Here is a 17,875-nt window from a genome sequence, read left to right as displayed (position 1 = left end):
ATAAACAAATACTTAACTTACTTTGCTCAGCTGGCAAGGACAGCAGTGTATCCAAAATTATTTTAAACTACAATATTTGTATGAATAACAACAACAAAAATATCTTACAGAATTATAGCATGTCCTTGTGTATCACTGGAAGTTAATTTTTTGATTTCCCATTGAGTTAATAAATTTCTTTTATACCTTTTCTGATGTTTCACATTTTGTTCTTAATTCTAATTTATCTTTTGTTTAAATATTTGTAGGTTCTGCACAAATACACCTAAATGACAGGAGCTTTCGTTCACATCCAGGAAGGTGGTCTTCTGCATTTGTGGATGTTGCTGGGAGACGACAACGATCAGTTTTATTGAAAGACTTAGATTTTGAAGCAGCAAAACTTCTTTATCAAGATAACAGTCGAAAAGGAGCAGGATTGTATCCCTGCAGAGTATGTGGAAAAGTGTATCGTTGGTATCGAAATCTTTCTGTACATCAAAAACTGGAATGTGGGAAAGAGCCACAGTTTCATTGTCCATACTGCATAGTCAGGACAACCCAGAAGAGCAGCTTGATTAGGCATATCAGACAAAGGCACTCAGAGAGTCAACAACAAATGATCAATAGTGACATTGAGTTCTCCTAGAATTTCATAGATTTATCCTTAAAAATGAATATTTCTTTGATTGATTTTCCCTTAAATGACTACTATTGCTTATAACATTATGGCTGAAATTGTACAACAGTTATGCCACAAACCATATAAGAAAGAAAATTTCATATTATCTTACCATGTAAACGTTTACAGAGTGACATAAGTTAAAAAATTATTCAAACCAATGTTGTCCCTTAGAATGCAGTGACTGTAAGGAGAAGAATTTATATGATAAATGAAAAGTACCAGTTTGCTTTTGTTCTACAATATTACTTTTATTGTGTTAACCGGTTTTTGGCTTATAAGGCCATCTTCAGACGTTTACTGAGTATTGTCACCAAAGAAGTTACAATGTTTGCAAACAACATTGGAAGAGAAACAACACATCTAGACTGATGCAGAAACATACTGTAAGTAACATCTTTGGCAGTTTTGTGGTAATGTAATGAAGAAGTAAAAACTTGAACAGTAAATAAATAAAAATGAAGTAGATAGGAAAAACTTTAACACAAAATAGGAATAGCATGTCTGTGTAACAATTTCTATTAGTAAACAAAACTAATAAAATAAAATAAAATCAGTACTTGACAAGGCTACATCAGGAGGTATAAAACATGGAGAATGATACACAAACCAATTAAAACAAGAAACAATTATCAATTTAACTACAGAATACATAAGGAACTTAAGCAATATCAATAAGATAAACAGAAATAAATAAATGCAAGAAAATAGAGACATTTGAGGGAACATACCATAAATGCAATCTTTGAGAGTGTGGTGTTACTGCATTTCAACATTAACATCATATTCAAAACTGCAGGTATATAACAGTTTGCATTAAATAAATGAACCAAGTAAAATATAAACAATATTTGATGAGACAACTACAAGAGATGTTAAACATGGACAGTACTACAAGTACCAGTTAAAAGAAAGCCTTAACAATTGAAACTACAGTCTATATGGAATACTTAGATAATTTCAGTAAAACAAAAGAACTTAATGAATACAGGAAAATGGGAATATGTAGGAACAGACAGTGTTGGGAAGTAATGAACAACAGAGAAGATGTTATGAAGTTTAGGAGAGAGGAGGTATTGAGCTGTGTCTGGTCACTTAGGATTAAATCTGGACTGTGAGCAAGATGTTTGTTAATTTCCAGGGCTCCCAGCAGGTTGAGTTTATGGTCTTTGTGAAGTGAATTACATAGGACACTGGCTGGTAGTTGTGACCCTCACTCAGTACGTGGTGAGCAAATGCGGAGTCAGAATTCTGCAACCTCCAGCCTAGTTGTTATGTCTCTACCTGACTGATTGATTTAAAATTTGTCACAATCAGAACAGGTGATTTTGTATACCCCATTATTGGCTAATAACTGGATCTTATCTTTGCTATTAAAAATACACTGGACTGTAGTGCTCTTAACATAGTAGGAAAGCCTATACTTGCAGGCTTTTAGTGCTTTGGCTACAATCTGTGATACCTCACCTAGATATGGTAGCGTACACCATTTCTTGCAGACAGTGGATGGGGAAGCAGGTGGGGCATAGAGGAGGGGTATAATTTTCCATTTTTGTTTCACAGCACAACACCTTCCCTCTTCTAAATTTCATATAATCATCTCTGTTGTTCATTATTTTTCACACAGTCTGTTTCTACATATTTCCATTTTCCTGTATTCATTAAGTTCTTTTGTTTTGTTGAAGTTGTCTATGTATTCCATATAGACTGTAGTTTCAATTGTTAAGGCTTTCTTTTAACTGGTACTAGCATTACTGTCCATGTTTAACACCTCTTGTAGTTGTGATTACTTGATTCATTTATTTAATGCAAACTGTTTTGAATATAATGTTAATGTTAAAATGCAGTACCACCACACTCTCAAAGATTGTATTTATGGTATGTTGCCTAAAACGACTCTCTATTCCTGAATTTATTTGTTTCTGTTTATCTTACTGATATTGTTTAAGTTCCTTATATATTCTGTAGTTACGTTGATAATTGTTACTTCTTTTAATTGGTTTGTGTATCACTCTGCATGTTTTATACCTCCTGATGTAGCCTTGTCAAGTACTAATTTTATTTTATTTTATTAGTTTTGTTTATTAATAGAAACTGTTATGTAGGTATGCTGCTCCCATTTTGTATCTACTCCATTTTTATTTATTTACTGTTCAATTTTTTTCTTCTCCATTACATTACCACCACACTCCTAAAGATGTTACTTACTGTATGTTTCTGCTTCAGTCTAGATGTGTTATTTCTCTTCCAAGGTTATTTGCAAACATTGTAACTTCTTTGGTGACAATACTCAGTAAATGTCTAAAGATGGCCTTATAAGCCAAAAACCGGTTTACACAATAAAAGTAATATTGTAGAACAAAAGCAAACTGGTGCTTCACATTTATAATGATGTTCTACCAAGAACTGACAGAAGATACTGTTGACAGAATTTATGTGAACTATTGATGGAAAGGTCACCAGATATGTCAGTTCCCAAGGGTATGTTACTTATCTACCATTCTGATGTACTGCTCAATGTATTTGCTGAACATGTAAGAGTAAATGTGGGCTAGTGCTTCCCCCCCCCCCCCCCCCCCCCCATACAGACATGATGGTAAATTACTTTTTATTTTTCCATATTATTTTCATTCAGAGCAATATGTACCTTTCTTTCTCATTACATTTTCCTTCAGTAGGCCCTTTTTCAGCACTTTTCCACTGTTGGGCATAACACTAATATATGTTTCTCTGCTTGCCTGACTTACTAAATTATTACTATATATGTTCGGCAACAGATAGTAAATTATTTCTTCTTTTTTTTGTTACTCTCTCTCTCTCTCTCTCCCTCCCTCCCTCCCTCCCTCCCTCCCTCCCTCCCTCCGTCCCTCTCTCTCTCTCTCTCTCTCTCTCTCTCTCTCTCTCTCTCTCTCTCTCTCTCTCTCTCTCTCTCTCTCTCTCTCTCCTTCCCCCTCCCCCTCCCTCCTCCCCTCCTCCCCTCACTCACCCTCCCCGCCTGCACTCTCTGTCCCTTAAAAGCCTGCAACACATATATGAAACACACCAGCTTCAGATACACACCTTCCTACAGTATTAGCAAGTGCATTATACATGCATATATTCCTGGTGTAATTCTCTTTTAATCTTCATTTTATAAATAGCATGTCTTTCTTCCCTATGGTACTGTATTTTGTTTCATTGTGCACTTCTTAATTTGCGTAAATATTCCTGCTGTTTACTTATGTATTTGGATTTCACTTTTTAAATCAGTAATATACCATAATAACTTAAGCTTTTCACATGTAACTTCTTCAGAATATGTACACATTTTACTGATATTGTAAAGATTAGGAAAAGAAAAGTCATAGATCCTGTGTTTAGATCAGAGTTATCACTCATTCTGTGGCTAGTTTCATAAATTATTCACGATTGGTATTGTATACCAGTGTGGAAAATTGAAAGAATTACTTTCATTAATAGTAATTTCTAATTTTTTAATATTTGTGAGATTATCATAAATTGTAAATTAAATTTTTCTCCTGCTGATACAATTGTTCCAGTTTTATATGTTGTAACCGACTTATACTTACTCTGTTATTTATCCAAACATGTTTCATTCAATTGTTTCAATTATTTTCAGTGATGTTTTACAAAACACGAACTTACTTCCTTCTTATCCTTTGTATCTTTCTAAGTCAGCATATCCTTCTGAACAGTGATTATAATTCATGTGGGAAAATCAGAGGCTATTTAATCCAGTCCCTTATTCTTGTTTGGAAGGCTTGAGTTGAGATAGTGCTGAGTCTCTGTATAGTCTATTGCAAAATAAAAGAATTATATGATTGTATTACAATGAAGCTGTAGATATGTAAAGGAGATAACATAAGGAAACTGGCTACGGATCTGAATTTCTGTAACTGTTTACCCCAGGAAAATTTACAGGTTAACGTATGATTAATATAATGTTGACTAGGGTGTTTAGAATTCATATCAGCCACTACCTGCACTCTTCCTTCTGTGTATGCAACGTGGCTGTTTACTTCCTTAGATGGTTAATCTATTTATGTGATCTTATTATAAGATGGAAGCACGAGAATTGTTGCTCAGCATATTCTGTGTACCAGTTCTCAGAATTTATATACCAATATTTTGTGAGAATGTCATGTTTCTTCTACTAATTCTTGGTCAAAATCCCTGAGTATCTGTGTCATACTTTTATATGGGCTATATTATTCTATTAAATCTTACCAGTGTATCTCTGAATTTCTTTGGTGTCTTCAATCAAGCTGACCTAATACAGATCACAACCATTCAAGCAATATTTTATAATAGATTTCACATAAGTCTTGTAAGCAACTTCCTTCACAGATACACTGCAGTTTCTCAATGTTATAATTTGATACTCTTAGGTACTTTGTATTGTTCGTACATGCCCAAACTCTTTGTCTTTAAATATGTCTGCTTGTGTCTGTATATGTGTGTGCGAGTGTATACCCGTCCTTTTTTCCCCCTAAGGTAAGTCTTTCCGCTCCCGGGATTGGAATGACTCCTTACCCTCTCCCTTTAAACCCACATCCTTTCATCTTTCCCTCTCCTTCCCTCTTTCCTGATGAGGCAGCAGTTTTTTGCGAAAGCTTGAATTTTGTGTGTATGTTTGTGTGTCTTTCGACCTGCCAGCGCTTTCGTTTGGTAAGTCACATCATCTTTGTTTTTTGATAAATTTTTCCCACGTGGAATGTTTCCCTCTATTATATTACTTTGTATTTATTTATATTTAAGTTGTGTAGCCAACCTGTAAGCAAAGGGGAAATACTGGCATTTTGTTTATCCTTATATCCTGCAGCATTGTTAATTTAATGTAGACCACAACATTATTAGTAAATAATCTGAATGTGCTGCTGACTCGGTTGGAAGAGCATGTTCAGTGTTTGTTTAGCTTCTGTTAAATGGCTGCCCACACAACCCCCACCCCCAGTACAATGTACTGGATCTGTCACCCAGAAATTTTTAAGTCAGTGACATGTTTTATGATACACGCCAAATGATTTTACCTCCATTATCACGTGACCATTTAATGACACATCTTACAAACTTATAAAGATATGATATATTTGTTCACCAAAGCTCCTATTTGGAGGTTTTATATGTGAAAAAAGTGAACTTAGGTTTGTTCCTGTCACATTTCCTAAACCCGTGATACATGCTGATTCTTTGAGAGAAACTTTGTTTCCGTGATGAATTTCATTACGTTCAAAATTAGACTATTCTCTAAGCTCCATCAACAGACAGATATTAGGGGTATTTATCAGCAGTTCTATATTATTATATCCTTTTTATAAGTGTCAATGACCAACACTATTTTCCTGTTATATTGGACTGTTCTGCATGTGAGTGATTATCCACAGAGACATGTAATATACTGGTACTTGAAACAAAGAATGTGTCATTGCCATTGCAACTGTTCCAGGAGGCACAGCCTGAATTACATTTTCATCTGGCCCTAAACACTATTAAACAGCTGGTCTGAGATTTGGCAATAGCATGTTTACAATTCGGAGACAGCTAAGTGACAGCGTTCTGCAATAAGGAAGTGTAGTATTGGAACATGGAACTATGAGCTGTTATTGAAAGGGAAGGATGTAGGTTCCACTACTTTCTGGACAGTCTGCTTCCTGGGGTCACAACAGATGGGACTGTGCGACAGGTTACCCAGTTCCTGTTATTGCAATCGGACTTTGTTAGTCTGTTAGTTAAGCTAGGGTTCCACTGCTGTGTCCACTAAAACGTTGTGTGATTTTTCAATTCTTGTTAAATGCTCAGTGGCATACCAACAAGAATGATATCAGCTTCCATAAAAGATTTAGTTCTATAATCCTAATTTTGTGATAAATTTAATCTCCTTTCATTTTTCTATATTGGTCCATTTGTTGCCTTTATTGCATCTCTGTAAACACAGATTGGCCGTGCATCTCACTTGTCCACTCAGGGCTGTAAACACACAAAAATGCTATCCTATAGCATACCTGCAGTGTGTGCTCGAGATCGCACTCCCTTTCTTACGGTGGCACACTACTTTGATCCTGCCTCTGCTACCCTTCAACAAGTCATTTCATTTGTACAACGCTGCTAATTTTCTATCTCAACAACCATGCTGGGCACATTTGGTTCAATAGCAGTGATGTAAAACAAATCTTCATTCCGCAGAAGAAGTCAGGCCCAACTTATGCACTAAGAATCAAAACTATTAATACTTCTATTTGCAGTTTCACTGCTAAATATGCTGATAAAAAGACTAATGAGCATAATAATTGCTCTAGCATCAAAACACATTAGAAACTGATCCTTCCAAGTCAAAGACATGGATACATATATGGGTAATTTTAATGTCCACTTACTTTTCATAGGCTTCAGGGTACAGCTCTCAGTGCAGTGATGTCAGACTGTATCCTTCCTGCTCCTATCTCATGCCCAAGCAAAGTTCCTCAAGAAAGTTTCAAGTTCAGTGTTAGGAATATTTAAGACTTCAGCAAAATAAAAGTCAGCAACTCATTAAACAATTCTGAACACTATATTCTCCACAGTTCTGAACAAGTGTGTTACACTGTTACTGGCTGTTATTAGTTGATGTCCCAGCAAGTTTCTGAAGTTACTGCCCTTTCCACTATGACTAACACATACGTTGCAGAAAATTGCTTACAGCTTTATGGATGGATCTCTTCCCTATGGAGCCTGCATGCCATGAACCGATGTCTCTTGTGTTTCTGGCCAGAGTTTCCCAACCTGATAGCTAATGTTTCGCCAGTGGTGGTGGATGACGATAGCTGCTGGACCAAGTTGTCAGATGCCAAGATCAATGTTGACAGCCCTCTGAGGTGTCTGCTGTCACCCTAAGTTGCTCACCTTGTAAAGGGCAGCTATCACTGTCAACATTTTATCTGCATTTCCTCAGCAGCTCTGCCATTAGTGACAAACGAAGCAACAAGTCCTCAAATCCTTCCCCCAATGAGGGATGTTCCTATTGCTAAGGTCATTCTGCCTCTTTCTTTAATATGGTTAATCTTTATTTGGTTAAGAAAATAAGCTCAATTCTGTATTTACAAGTTTAGATTAAGTCTCTATGTTTCCTGTCTTTGTCAGTGTTAAACTTGTCATTATAAGAACCCCACAGCTACTCCAGAAACACACTATTTGAAACTTCATTGCTAATCTTCCCCCAATGACAGGTTTCTTGCTCATCACTGGAGCCAACACTTCCTCCTCCCCCTTCCACCTGCCCTGCACTTTGGTTCACCACGCCATAGCAACAAAGGCATCCAGTTTTTGTGATGCTGATGCCTTATAGCACAACATTACTAAGATTTTCAATAAAATTCATTTGGCCATGACACATAATCATTACCAATGGTTCACATATTCTGGCATTCCACATTATAGTACTGTAAGTTCTAGTGGTGTCATGATCCATTACAAAACTCTAATTTGTGTGCTGCTCATAAAGTGTACAAATAAGAAAGAATCACATCAGTATGCATCATTGTGTGTGTTTTCTTTAGTCTTAAGACTGATCTGATGCACCTCTCCATGCTAGTCTATCTAGTGTAAACTTCTCCATCTCTACATAAATCCTACAACGTATGTGTGTTTGAGCCTGTGTACTATAGTCAAGTGCTGGCCTCCCTCTACAATTATTACCCCCCACACTTCCCACCATTACCAGGTGATAATTTACTGATACCTCGGGATGCTTCCTATCAATCAGCCCTGCTTTTAGTCAAGTTGTGCCATAAATTTTTCTTCTCTCCATTCCAGTTTAGTACATCCTCATTAGTTATATGAGTTACACATCTTAATCTTCATCATTATGCTGCTGCTCCACATGTATATGGAATAATGAAATTGCTATACTTTGTTGTATATAAAAACTTCTCATTGCAGTTTTGTCCAAAGGACCTGTGACTTTTTTCTTTTTTTTCATTTAAATAATTTTCTTGTTTTTAAAATCTATTTACAGCATTGGTTACTCAAGCCCCAAGTAGTTTAATATGTTATGCTATAGCTGCTCATTTGTCTTCACAATACTATATCTTAACATGCTGACATTCATCTATATAGACTTGCACATTTTTTAAAAGTAATTCCATGTTGTTCTCTAGATTGCATTGCTTTAGGAAGCCGATGACAGTAAAATGAATACTGTACTATAATTGATAATAGTTACTGATTCTGAATAAAATCTTTTTCTGTTGCTTGTAGCTGCAAATAGTTCTCTTGATAATATGACCTGCTTTCTTTACTTATAAGAGAGTAATCATATTAAAATGTTGCTTTCAGATGGGTACACATTTCTCACATATGTACTATTTATTTACTTATTTATTTATTTTTATTTGTGTAGGGTGGTTAAAAAAAGATTAAAGAGTTACAGAGAAAATGATAGAGAAAATCTACATGGAAATACTATGAGCATGTTACAATTTCTTAAAAAGTTCACAATGGTTCCAAATGTTGTATTTTGTGATGAGAAGTAATAATACTAATGGTAACAGGCTGGTGATTCTTCTATCAGGCAGAATAACACACAGCAGTCTCTCTCTGCTAGTTTCTGTATGCAGATAATTCACTATGTACCCTTGCCGGGAGGCAGATGTCATTGCTAACACAAGTTGAAATTACTCTGATATGGGGCCAGCTGTCAGATGATGCTGAAACTAAAATTACCCTGATTAATAGGTTACTTTGGATCAGGAGACCATTTCAGTAAGTTGTGCTGAAAAATGCAGTGCTGCGCAGTGATTCACTTTGGGCTTTTAGATTTGAAAACGTGATAAGGTAAAAGTGAAATTGAGTGCACCATAGGGACACTTTGCCATTGATCACAGCAATTAAATTGGGTCCAATAAGTTTAAACACTGTCAGGAACCTGCTTTTTTATAACCTTCTGGAATACCCCTGAGGTACCGCTAGCAAAGAAATAATTGATTGAACAATAAAAACAAAAAAAAAAGCATGGTATGAGTGTTGCAGATCCTCAAATGAAACTGTGTGAAGTAGCAGAGGCTGTAGGTATGTAAAGGTGTATCAATAGGAATGCAGTTAATGTTTATGTGATATGTTGACGATGAGAAAATTGTCAGTGACATGGTTGCCATCATCTATTTTAAATTCAGTGCATTAGTATTTGTAAAATGACTCTTAGTGTTCATTAAAAATGACGATCATTCCACTTGGGACCTGTGGAATGGTACATTAGCTTATTTGTTTTAGTTGTAAATATTTGTCATGTATTGTTGTTTTTCTGACATGTTCCACATCCAGGAGGACCTCCTCACTACGGATCAATTGGAATGAAAGTAAATCTAATCTAATCTAAAAAGTGGACAGCGGACAGGTGCGGCATTCAGTTTTGACGCAGTGTTTGAGGAATTTAAGTGAAATCTGAAAAACTTTTTTGTGAAGTTGTTACCATCAATAAAACTTGGGTTCATCATTATACCACAGAACCCATCTAACATTCAAAACGACTTTTTTTGGTGAATGTGCTCGAAAGTAGGTGAAGATGTCTCATTGGGATGCGAGGGACAACCTATTCACAGACATCTTAGAAAAGTGACAAATGGACAGTACTACAGTGACATATTGCACTACTTTGTCAAGAAATTGAAGAAAATATGACGCTATTTAGTGTTGTTTCAAACTATAATGTGCCAACACATTTGTCTGGAGTTGTTGCTGTGAAGCTGCTTGAATTGCATTATGAATTAAAGTCCTCCCAACGCACACACAAAATTGTGCAGCTGACCTGCCTCTGCAACTTTTTCTTGTTGCCAAACACACTAGCTCACAGGCATGGAATTGTGGTCAAGTGAGGAGGTCATCATTGTCAAGATAGAGGTATTTTGTAGAGAGCTTAATAATTTTTATGTTTTTGAGAGGGTCTAGAAAAATGACTAGAGCACTGTGAAAAGTGTGTATCACTAAAATGGGACTGTCCTGAAAAATAAACAGCTTGTATTTAAAAAAGTTATCTTCAGTCATAACGTGGATACTTATTGAATTGAACCCATCTGTGACAGTGATTTGTACTGCGACATGTTGACGATTGGCCTGAATTGAAGGTATCCTTGAGGTTGAAGTTACCCATTTGTGCTTCCCTGAAACACCTAGATATTGTATAATATCAGTGGAAAAATATCCTAAAAACACTGATCCACTATCATCTTCAAGTTAAATTGTGTAACAAAATTCTTTTCCTTTTTCTTTCTGCCCCCATGGCATTTACTGATGCAAAATGCTCAACAACTCTTAAAAATATGTATTGGGCTCTAGCTGTCAGCTTCGGTGTACTGTATATGTGGACAGAAGCACCTTATGACTTGCCCACCTGGTGCACCACTTTGCAAGAATTTCTAGTGCTCTTGGTGTATTAGCTCCTAAGGCATGTGAGGTTTGATATGACTCTGTAGAAGGTTTTGTCTACCTAACAAATATAGTGATCTGTTGGTGGTGCCAACATAGCTGCCTGGTTTTTCACATCATACAAACCAAATATGGTAGCTACCAAAACAGCTAAAAGAACAATGGAAAAAGTAGTGATAGATACATAAATTTAAAAATATTCTTTGCCCTGTTTTTAATTTTTTTAGAAACTTTACTTTCACATTGAAAAAATTGAAGACATATTTATCAGCTCATAATGATGATGATGGAACACTGAACTCTGGAAGATATGCTCTGGAGCTGACTTCCAGCCAGTGTCTCAGAAATAGATTGCTCATATATTGTTGTTGCCACAACTTGAGGATGCCCTTACTCTGAAGCATCTTAATTTATTTTCTAGTTTTCTAGGCATTTTTCATAGTAGACCTCTCAGGAGATCTAAGTCACTGACAGTGTTATTTTCAACATTATCCACTACTTCAAAGAGTCAGCTGCAAGATACCCATTTATTAAAATTGCATACCTGTGTACCTGTAAGACTAATAGTGCATCAGGCAGTTGCCAAAATAAATCCAATATTAACTATTGCATATTGATGCTGCCTTGAACATACTCTTTAAAACTTACCAGGCACCAGTGGAAGATCATAGCAGATATTGCCTTTCTATTACTTAAAACTAACCTAAGGAGATTGAAGAGAGGGAATATGTTGCAGCAGTTGATCCATAGTTACAGCTGTCAGATTTGTTCTCACTGTCTGTATGTGTAGAAGGTTTTGCAGCCCCCCTGGCCCTTTGTCACATTAACATTCTTCTCAGTTTTGTATTTTTACACTTTTAACTTGATGTCGGAAATGTAGTTCAACTGAGGGCAATGATTTTATACTCCAATAAATGTGGTGTTTTCCATTACAATTATGCTATAATAAAGAAAAACAGGTAACACTATGTTGAAGCATAGGTGGCTTCATCCTATACAGGTGTGTCCTAACACAGAAAATGCTCAGTGTTTCTCTGCAGCTTGCATCGCTTGATGTGAGACCTTTACAAAGAGGCTTTAGGACACTTCACTCACAATGTAGGCCCTTTGTTCCTCTGCCTGCCCTGGTATTTTGGGCAATGAAAACTGGTCACTGATTAAAAGCCTGAGAGTCTCCACTTTGCCAATTAAACTGGTTTTCTTTGGGAGGATACCAATTTAAAATTATAAGCCTCATATTCTAATCAAACCATTTGAAAATTTGATATATTAAAAGTTTTGTTAAAAAATAACAATAATTGTTTGGTCACAAGGTAATTAGATATGCAAGTTTGACACAGATACTGCAGTGTAATCAGCGCACTGCCAGATTAGATTTTAGAAACTACAAAATTCTGCTGTATTCTCTGTCTGAAGAGTAGTCTTAAATAGAAACTGATTGATATCTGAACCACATTTCCAGATGTTAATTGTGATGTATAACTTTGTCATCTTATTTTATTGTTCATCAGCTATTACTAGATAGTCAAAATGAGGAGTCATAATAATACTAAATAATCAAAAAGAACTATATCTGTAAATTATTTTCTTGTTTGATATGTATGGTATAAATTCTTCAGTTTTGAAGAAATTTTGGCATTTTGTTGTCCTTTTCTATCAAAATCCTACAGATACATTTACTATCATGAAATTCCACCCACAAACAAGCATAATTTGTGTCATGAACAAGTACTGAAATTTGAACATGCTAGGAAAAGTGACCTACAACCTATAAACCAATACAAAAAAATTCATAATTTGTTGTTCAGTTCTTTGTTGCATTTCATGAATCATCACAAGTGCTTTTGGGCCACGAATACAATCGCATGCATATAATAATAATAATAATAATAATAATAATTTTGTACAGTTCAGTGGCCTGGTGCAAGTCATTCAAGTGGACACCCTTTGGTGACTTGCATGCCCCTAACCTACCCCAACTATCCAACCAGAGAAAGGGGCTTACAATTTAATAGGGAATCCAAACCAAATGCAATTTCTGGTGGGTCTTCACATTATTGTGAGGTGAAGGCTAGGTGAAAATGCAGACTGAAAAATCCATTTTCCTACTGAGATTCAGTCCCTTGCCCTCTCGGTTTCCAAGCATATTTGGATAGTGTGACTTATTCTTCCATCATGTACGACTGTTGTATTAGGGATGAAAATACAGTAAAAATACTGGTAAAAATATTAAAAATACTAAGTCTGAGATAGTCGCTCATAATTTCTGAAGTTCAGCATCTAGAATAGTGAAAAAGGATAGAAGTCATTATCCTTCTCTGTTAGCATAAATTATCAGTGAATATATTTAGCTACACCTCTTGATGTTCTAATATGTGTACACTTTATTCACAATTCTGGTAAAATGAAACTACATGTATAAAATAAATACAGCCTCCCAGTTCTTTAAAGTTATGTTCTTCTAACTGTCATCTTATCAGGTAAACTACCTTACAACAGCAAAATGTAGTTTATTTCTAATCAAGGAAAGTCATCAATCCACAACAAAAGCTACTTCTTTTATAAATGCTTCTCTCTGTTGATATTAACAGGCACAAGCTATTAATATCTAATAGTTTACTCTATACATTGAAGATCTTATGATGAAGCCTAATACGGTAGTGCGGCATACCCAGATTTGATGCATGTGGTCTTTGTGATCAAGTTTATATTCAAGTGTAGATGGTGACTATACAGGGCTATTTTGTAAAAGGCATTTATGACTTTATATATTTACTCCTAACTGCAGATAAGATTTCATTTCAACTCTGGATACCAGATATAACTTGACAATTTATGCTTAAGAATATGAAAACCAAAACTTTTTTTGCTTGAGAGAAAGAAGGAGACAGTAGCAAGGTTTATTGTTTCATTTAATGTATTAAGACTGTCTTTATGAACCCAATAGAAAATTATTTGGAATCTGCTCACTACAAAATGCATTGGAATAGGACAAGCTATAATAGGAAAAACTTGTTGCCCTGGAGAGTGCATCACTATACACTAGTTCATTTTTAAAGATAAAACAGTGGAGTTAAATTAACAGCTGAATTTCATCATCCAGTTTATGTCTGTTTAAATAAGCTTTGTGTCTTTTTACATGATTGAAACATCCTGTACTGACATTTTTAGCATTTGCAGAAGCAATAGTTTCCTCTGGATCATCATGCACCATCGCTACAAGAGGTGTATTAAAGGTAGAGAGGATGATGTTCAGACCTAAAGCAATATAAAAATCATACCAGTACTTATCAAACAATGGAAACTCCAGGTAGGGATATCAACAATGTAGGGAAAGACAGATTGCTACTTACCTTAAAGAAGACATGTTAAGTTGCAGATAGGCATGATTAAAAGACACTTACGTAGAGCTTTCGGCCACAGCCTTCATCAGTAAAGAGAAGCACACACCATTCACACACACAATCAAGCACACACGACTGCCAATTCCAGCATCTCAGGCCGAAATGCATTCTGGCTTGAGATGATGGTGTTGGCAGTCGTGTGTGCTTGGGGTGTGCTTGCTTGTGGGTGTGAATGGTATGTGTGTCTCCTTCACTGATGAAGGCTGTTGCCAAAAACTCTATGTGAGTGTATTTTAATTGTACCTGTCTGAAACTTGACACATCTTCTTTATGGTAAGTAGCATTTTAGTACTTATCCATTTGTAGATTTCCAACTTTCCAAACTCTCTTCACAGTGCTTCATACATGTAATAATATGAAATTTACTGTCATAGCATTCCTTTTGAAGAACTTAAGTGATAATAATTTTTTGGTTGTTATGAAATTGCTGATTTCAGCTGCCGTGTCGTGCTTAGTTTGATTACAGTTGTCACATGAAGATACCATATCCTTTCCTTCAATTCTTGAAAATAGTCTGTTCATTTGTACCAGGAACAGTTGAATTGTGCTTGAAAACTGTGTATTGCCGAGTTTCACTGGTTTTTGTGTACTGAGGAACAAAAAGTGAGTCTTCTTTTCTACTGAATACTTGTGTACCTAGTCATTTTAAATCAGAAAATTCTGTCTTTATTAAATTTTAATGATCCAAAACACTACATACCCTTGAAGAAATCATGGAAAATCACTGTTGGTAACTATTGTAAAGTGAGAAATTTATTATTAAAGACCTATATAATAATATGCCCTGAAACCAAAACTGTTATTACGCACTTATTATACTGTACACAGATGAATGCAACATTTTATATAATTTATGCATTGTGCATCTCACAAACCAAAAGAAATACCTCATTTTACAGAACAAAGCATAGGTTAGGCAAATCTGAGACTCTGCTTGCCTCATAATTGTTGTAATTTGAATTATATTGTAATTTTAGTTGACAGAAAAATGCCTGTAATTAACTGTGATGAGGTATTTGGAACTCAGGAAATTTTCATTGCTACTATCAATTTCTTTAGAACTTTCAGTGCTAATGTTTTACTACTTATTTTAGTTTGCCATTACCTGTAATCAAAATTATATGAAGCTTTTGAAATTAGTGAAAACAGAACCATAAACATGTCAGTGAACAAAGGAACCCTTTGTCATTTCCAAGTGCCATTTGTTTGTTGTCAGTGCCAAGCACATTACCTGAATTGTTCATGTAACTTCATGAAAGTTAACATGAAGATAAGGAATAAAAAGTAGTGAAAATCTGTAGGAGAACTAACAATTAATCACGTATGCACTCCATGCAATGCAGCATTAATTTCTGTATCATGATCTGACAGAGCTGGGAGTCTGATCATTGTGTTCTTCATTTTTGTTTTGTTTCTCCCTTACCATTCGCTGTTAGTTCGTAGATCTTCAAAAGGAGAATGTAATAAAACTTTGTGGCAGATTAAAACTTTGTGTTGGCTAGAACTCAAACCCAAAACCACAACATTCACATGCAGTGCTCCTACTGATTGCGCCATGCAGGTGAGACTCACAATTAATGCTGCCAGTTTTTGTGCTGCCAATATCTCTCTGCAACATTCCAGATTTATCAGAAGTCCTGCTGCCCACCATGCTGAACTAAGACTTCTGAAATAAATTTTTAATTTGCCAGGAAGTTTCAGAATAATTCACACTCCACACTATAGTTATGGAACAGTAGACCAACAGAATTAATTGCTTAATTGGTAAGTGAATGCAATTTAATCTACTGTATGCACATGAATATCACATTGACCAATAAATGTAGAAGCCAAAGAATTCAAAAAATGTTGTTGTGGAATCTTAATGGATCTACAATGATAAAACTGATGAAAAACATATTGTTGAACAGCTGGGGAGTAATAAATTTTTAAAAAATCACATGTTAGGTAGAAGCTATATCTGAAACTGTAATGTTCACTGGGTAAATTGATCCGTGAAAACAAAAGCAGTGAAATTCACTGACACGACTTTTAATGCAAGGGTTTGTACACAATTCTTGACTTACAGTTAACATTAATCATGTACACATGCTGTACACATGTATCATTTGTTTGTGATTGAGTGGACAACTTGTCTGCATGCTTTATTTTATCATAATATACTCTTATTGAAGTTACAATTTGTTTCTGATTTATTTCTGTTGTATTTGCAAAAGAATTTTTTTTTCTAAACCTGAATTATTCAACAAGGTCAGCACCAGGACAGTGTGTTATCCAGCTTCATATAATCCATGATTTATACGTAATCTTAACCCTTTAGTATATGTTTTTACTTTACTTGGCCTTTATGTGACACCAGTGTATTTTTATTTCCAGTGATGAATGACTTGTGGCTGCCTGAGACATTAATGACAAGCAGCTCTGTGTCTGGAGTTTACTCTGATGTATTCGACTACAACTCGAAGAGGTACAGGTGCACACAATGTAGTAAAACTTACATGTGGAAGACTACTTTGGCAAGACATGTAAAATATGAATGTGGCAAACCTCCACAGTTTCAGTGTCCTTTTTGCCAGAAAAGAAGTCATAGGAAGAGCAATATTGAACAGCACATCCGGTGTCACCACAGAATGTAGTGAATTGTTTCAGGATTGATAAATGTTGAGGAATGAAAATAAAGAAATGAGTGTAATTCTACTTAAAATTTTAATGTACACTGAAAATATAAGATTGATGTCAGTGATTTGTAATATAAATAAATTCTCTATTAGAAAGTTATTTTCTTTCTGTTAGGGACTAATAATTCATGAATACAGAGAGCTCCAGAGACAATTTTATGAACAATGTGCATACCAGATCATGTATTTATAAAAATATGTGATCTAGACAGTTCTTTGTTCGTAAAATTATAAAAAAGATCACTATTTTCTCTTGGTGACACAGAGCCACCTCTCTGTATTAAAGACTGTGTGAAAATTCAGTTGTTGAACATGGGGTATTGCAGTCATGCTATTCTTCATTGTACCGGAATATAACTTTAACTGTTATTCAATCATTTATTCATAATGTAGTTGCTGAATACAGCATGCATTCTTCTAATAAGTTCACTGGGTAAATTGATCCGTGAAAACAAAAGCAGTGAAATTCACTGACACGACTTTTAATGCAAGGGTTTGTACACAATTCTTGACTTACCGTTAACATTAATCATGTACACATGCTGTACACATGTATCATTTGTTTGTGAATGGTTCAGAAGTCACAGCATGCATTATTTCATAAGATTATTTAAGAAATATGTATATTTTAGCAATCAAAAATAAAAAAATTATCTTAAACCACTAAAAACAGAACTTTTAATTGCCATCTACATAGTTAATTATTTAGTTGTTGATTCATCCATAGATCATTTGCA

General features: G+C 35.2%; 1 protein-coding gene across 3 annotated transcripts; it reads left to right on the top strand.

Annotated features, from left to right (window-relative positions):
• Positions 1 to 254: 254 nt before the first annotated feature.
• On the top strand, positions 255 to 17,663 carry LOC124787749 (longitudinals lacking protein-like). 3 transcript variants are annotated; one of them, XM_047254615.1, is made up of 4 exons: positions 2,999 to 3,142; positions 14,228 to 14,292; positions 14,916 to 15,063; positions 16,837 to 17,663. In XM_047254615.1, the coding sequence occupies exons 1-3, from the start codon at positions 3,109 to 3,111 to the stop codon at positions 15,051 to 15,053; spliced, it is 237 nt and encodes a 78-aa protein (XP_047110571.1). In that variant the 5' UTR covers positions 2,999 to 3,108; the 3' UTR covers positions 15,054 to 15,063; positions 16,837 to 17,663. The 3 variants fall into 3 exon arrangements, 2 of the variants coding, with proteins under 2 accessions (XP_047110571.1, XP_047110570.1); XR_007016007.1 differs by lacking the exons at positions 2,999 to 3,142; positions 14,228 to 14,292; positions 14,916 to 15,063 and adding an exon at positions 255 to 433; XM_047254614.1 differs by lacking the exons at positions 14,228 to 14,292; positions 14,916 to 15,063.
• The last annotated feature ends 212 nt before the right edge of the window (positions 17,664 to 17,875 follow it).

Source organism: Schistocerca piceifrons, chromosome 3, assembly GCF_021461385.2.
Source record: "Schistocerca piceifrons isolate TAMUIC-IGC-003096 chromosome 3, iqSchPice1.1, whole genome shotgun sequence".
In the NCBI taxonomy this organism is placed as follows: domain Eukaryota; kingdom Metazoa; phylum Arthropoda; class Insecta; order Orthoptera; family Acrididae; genus Schistocerca; species Schistocerca piceifrons.
The sequence above is the reverse complement of the archived record's forward strand: the minus strand, read 5'-3'. Positions and strand labels throughout refer to the sequence as shown.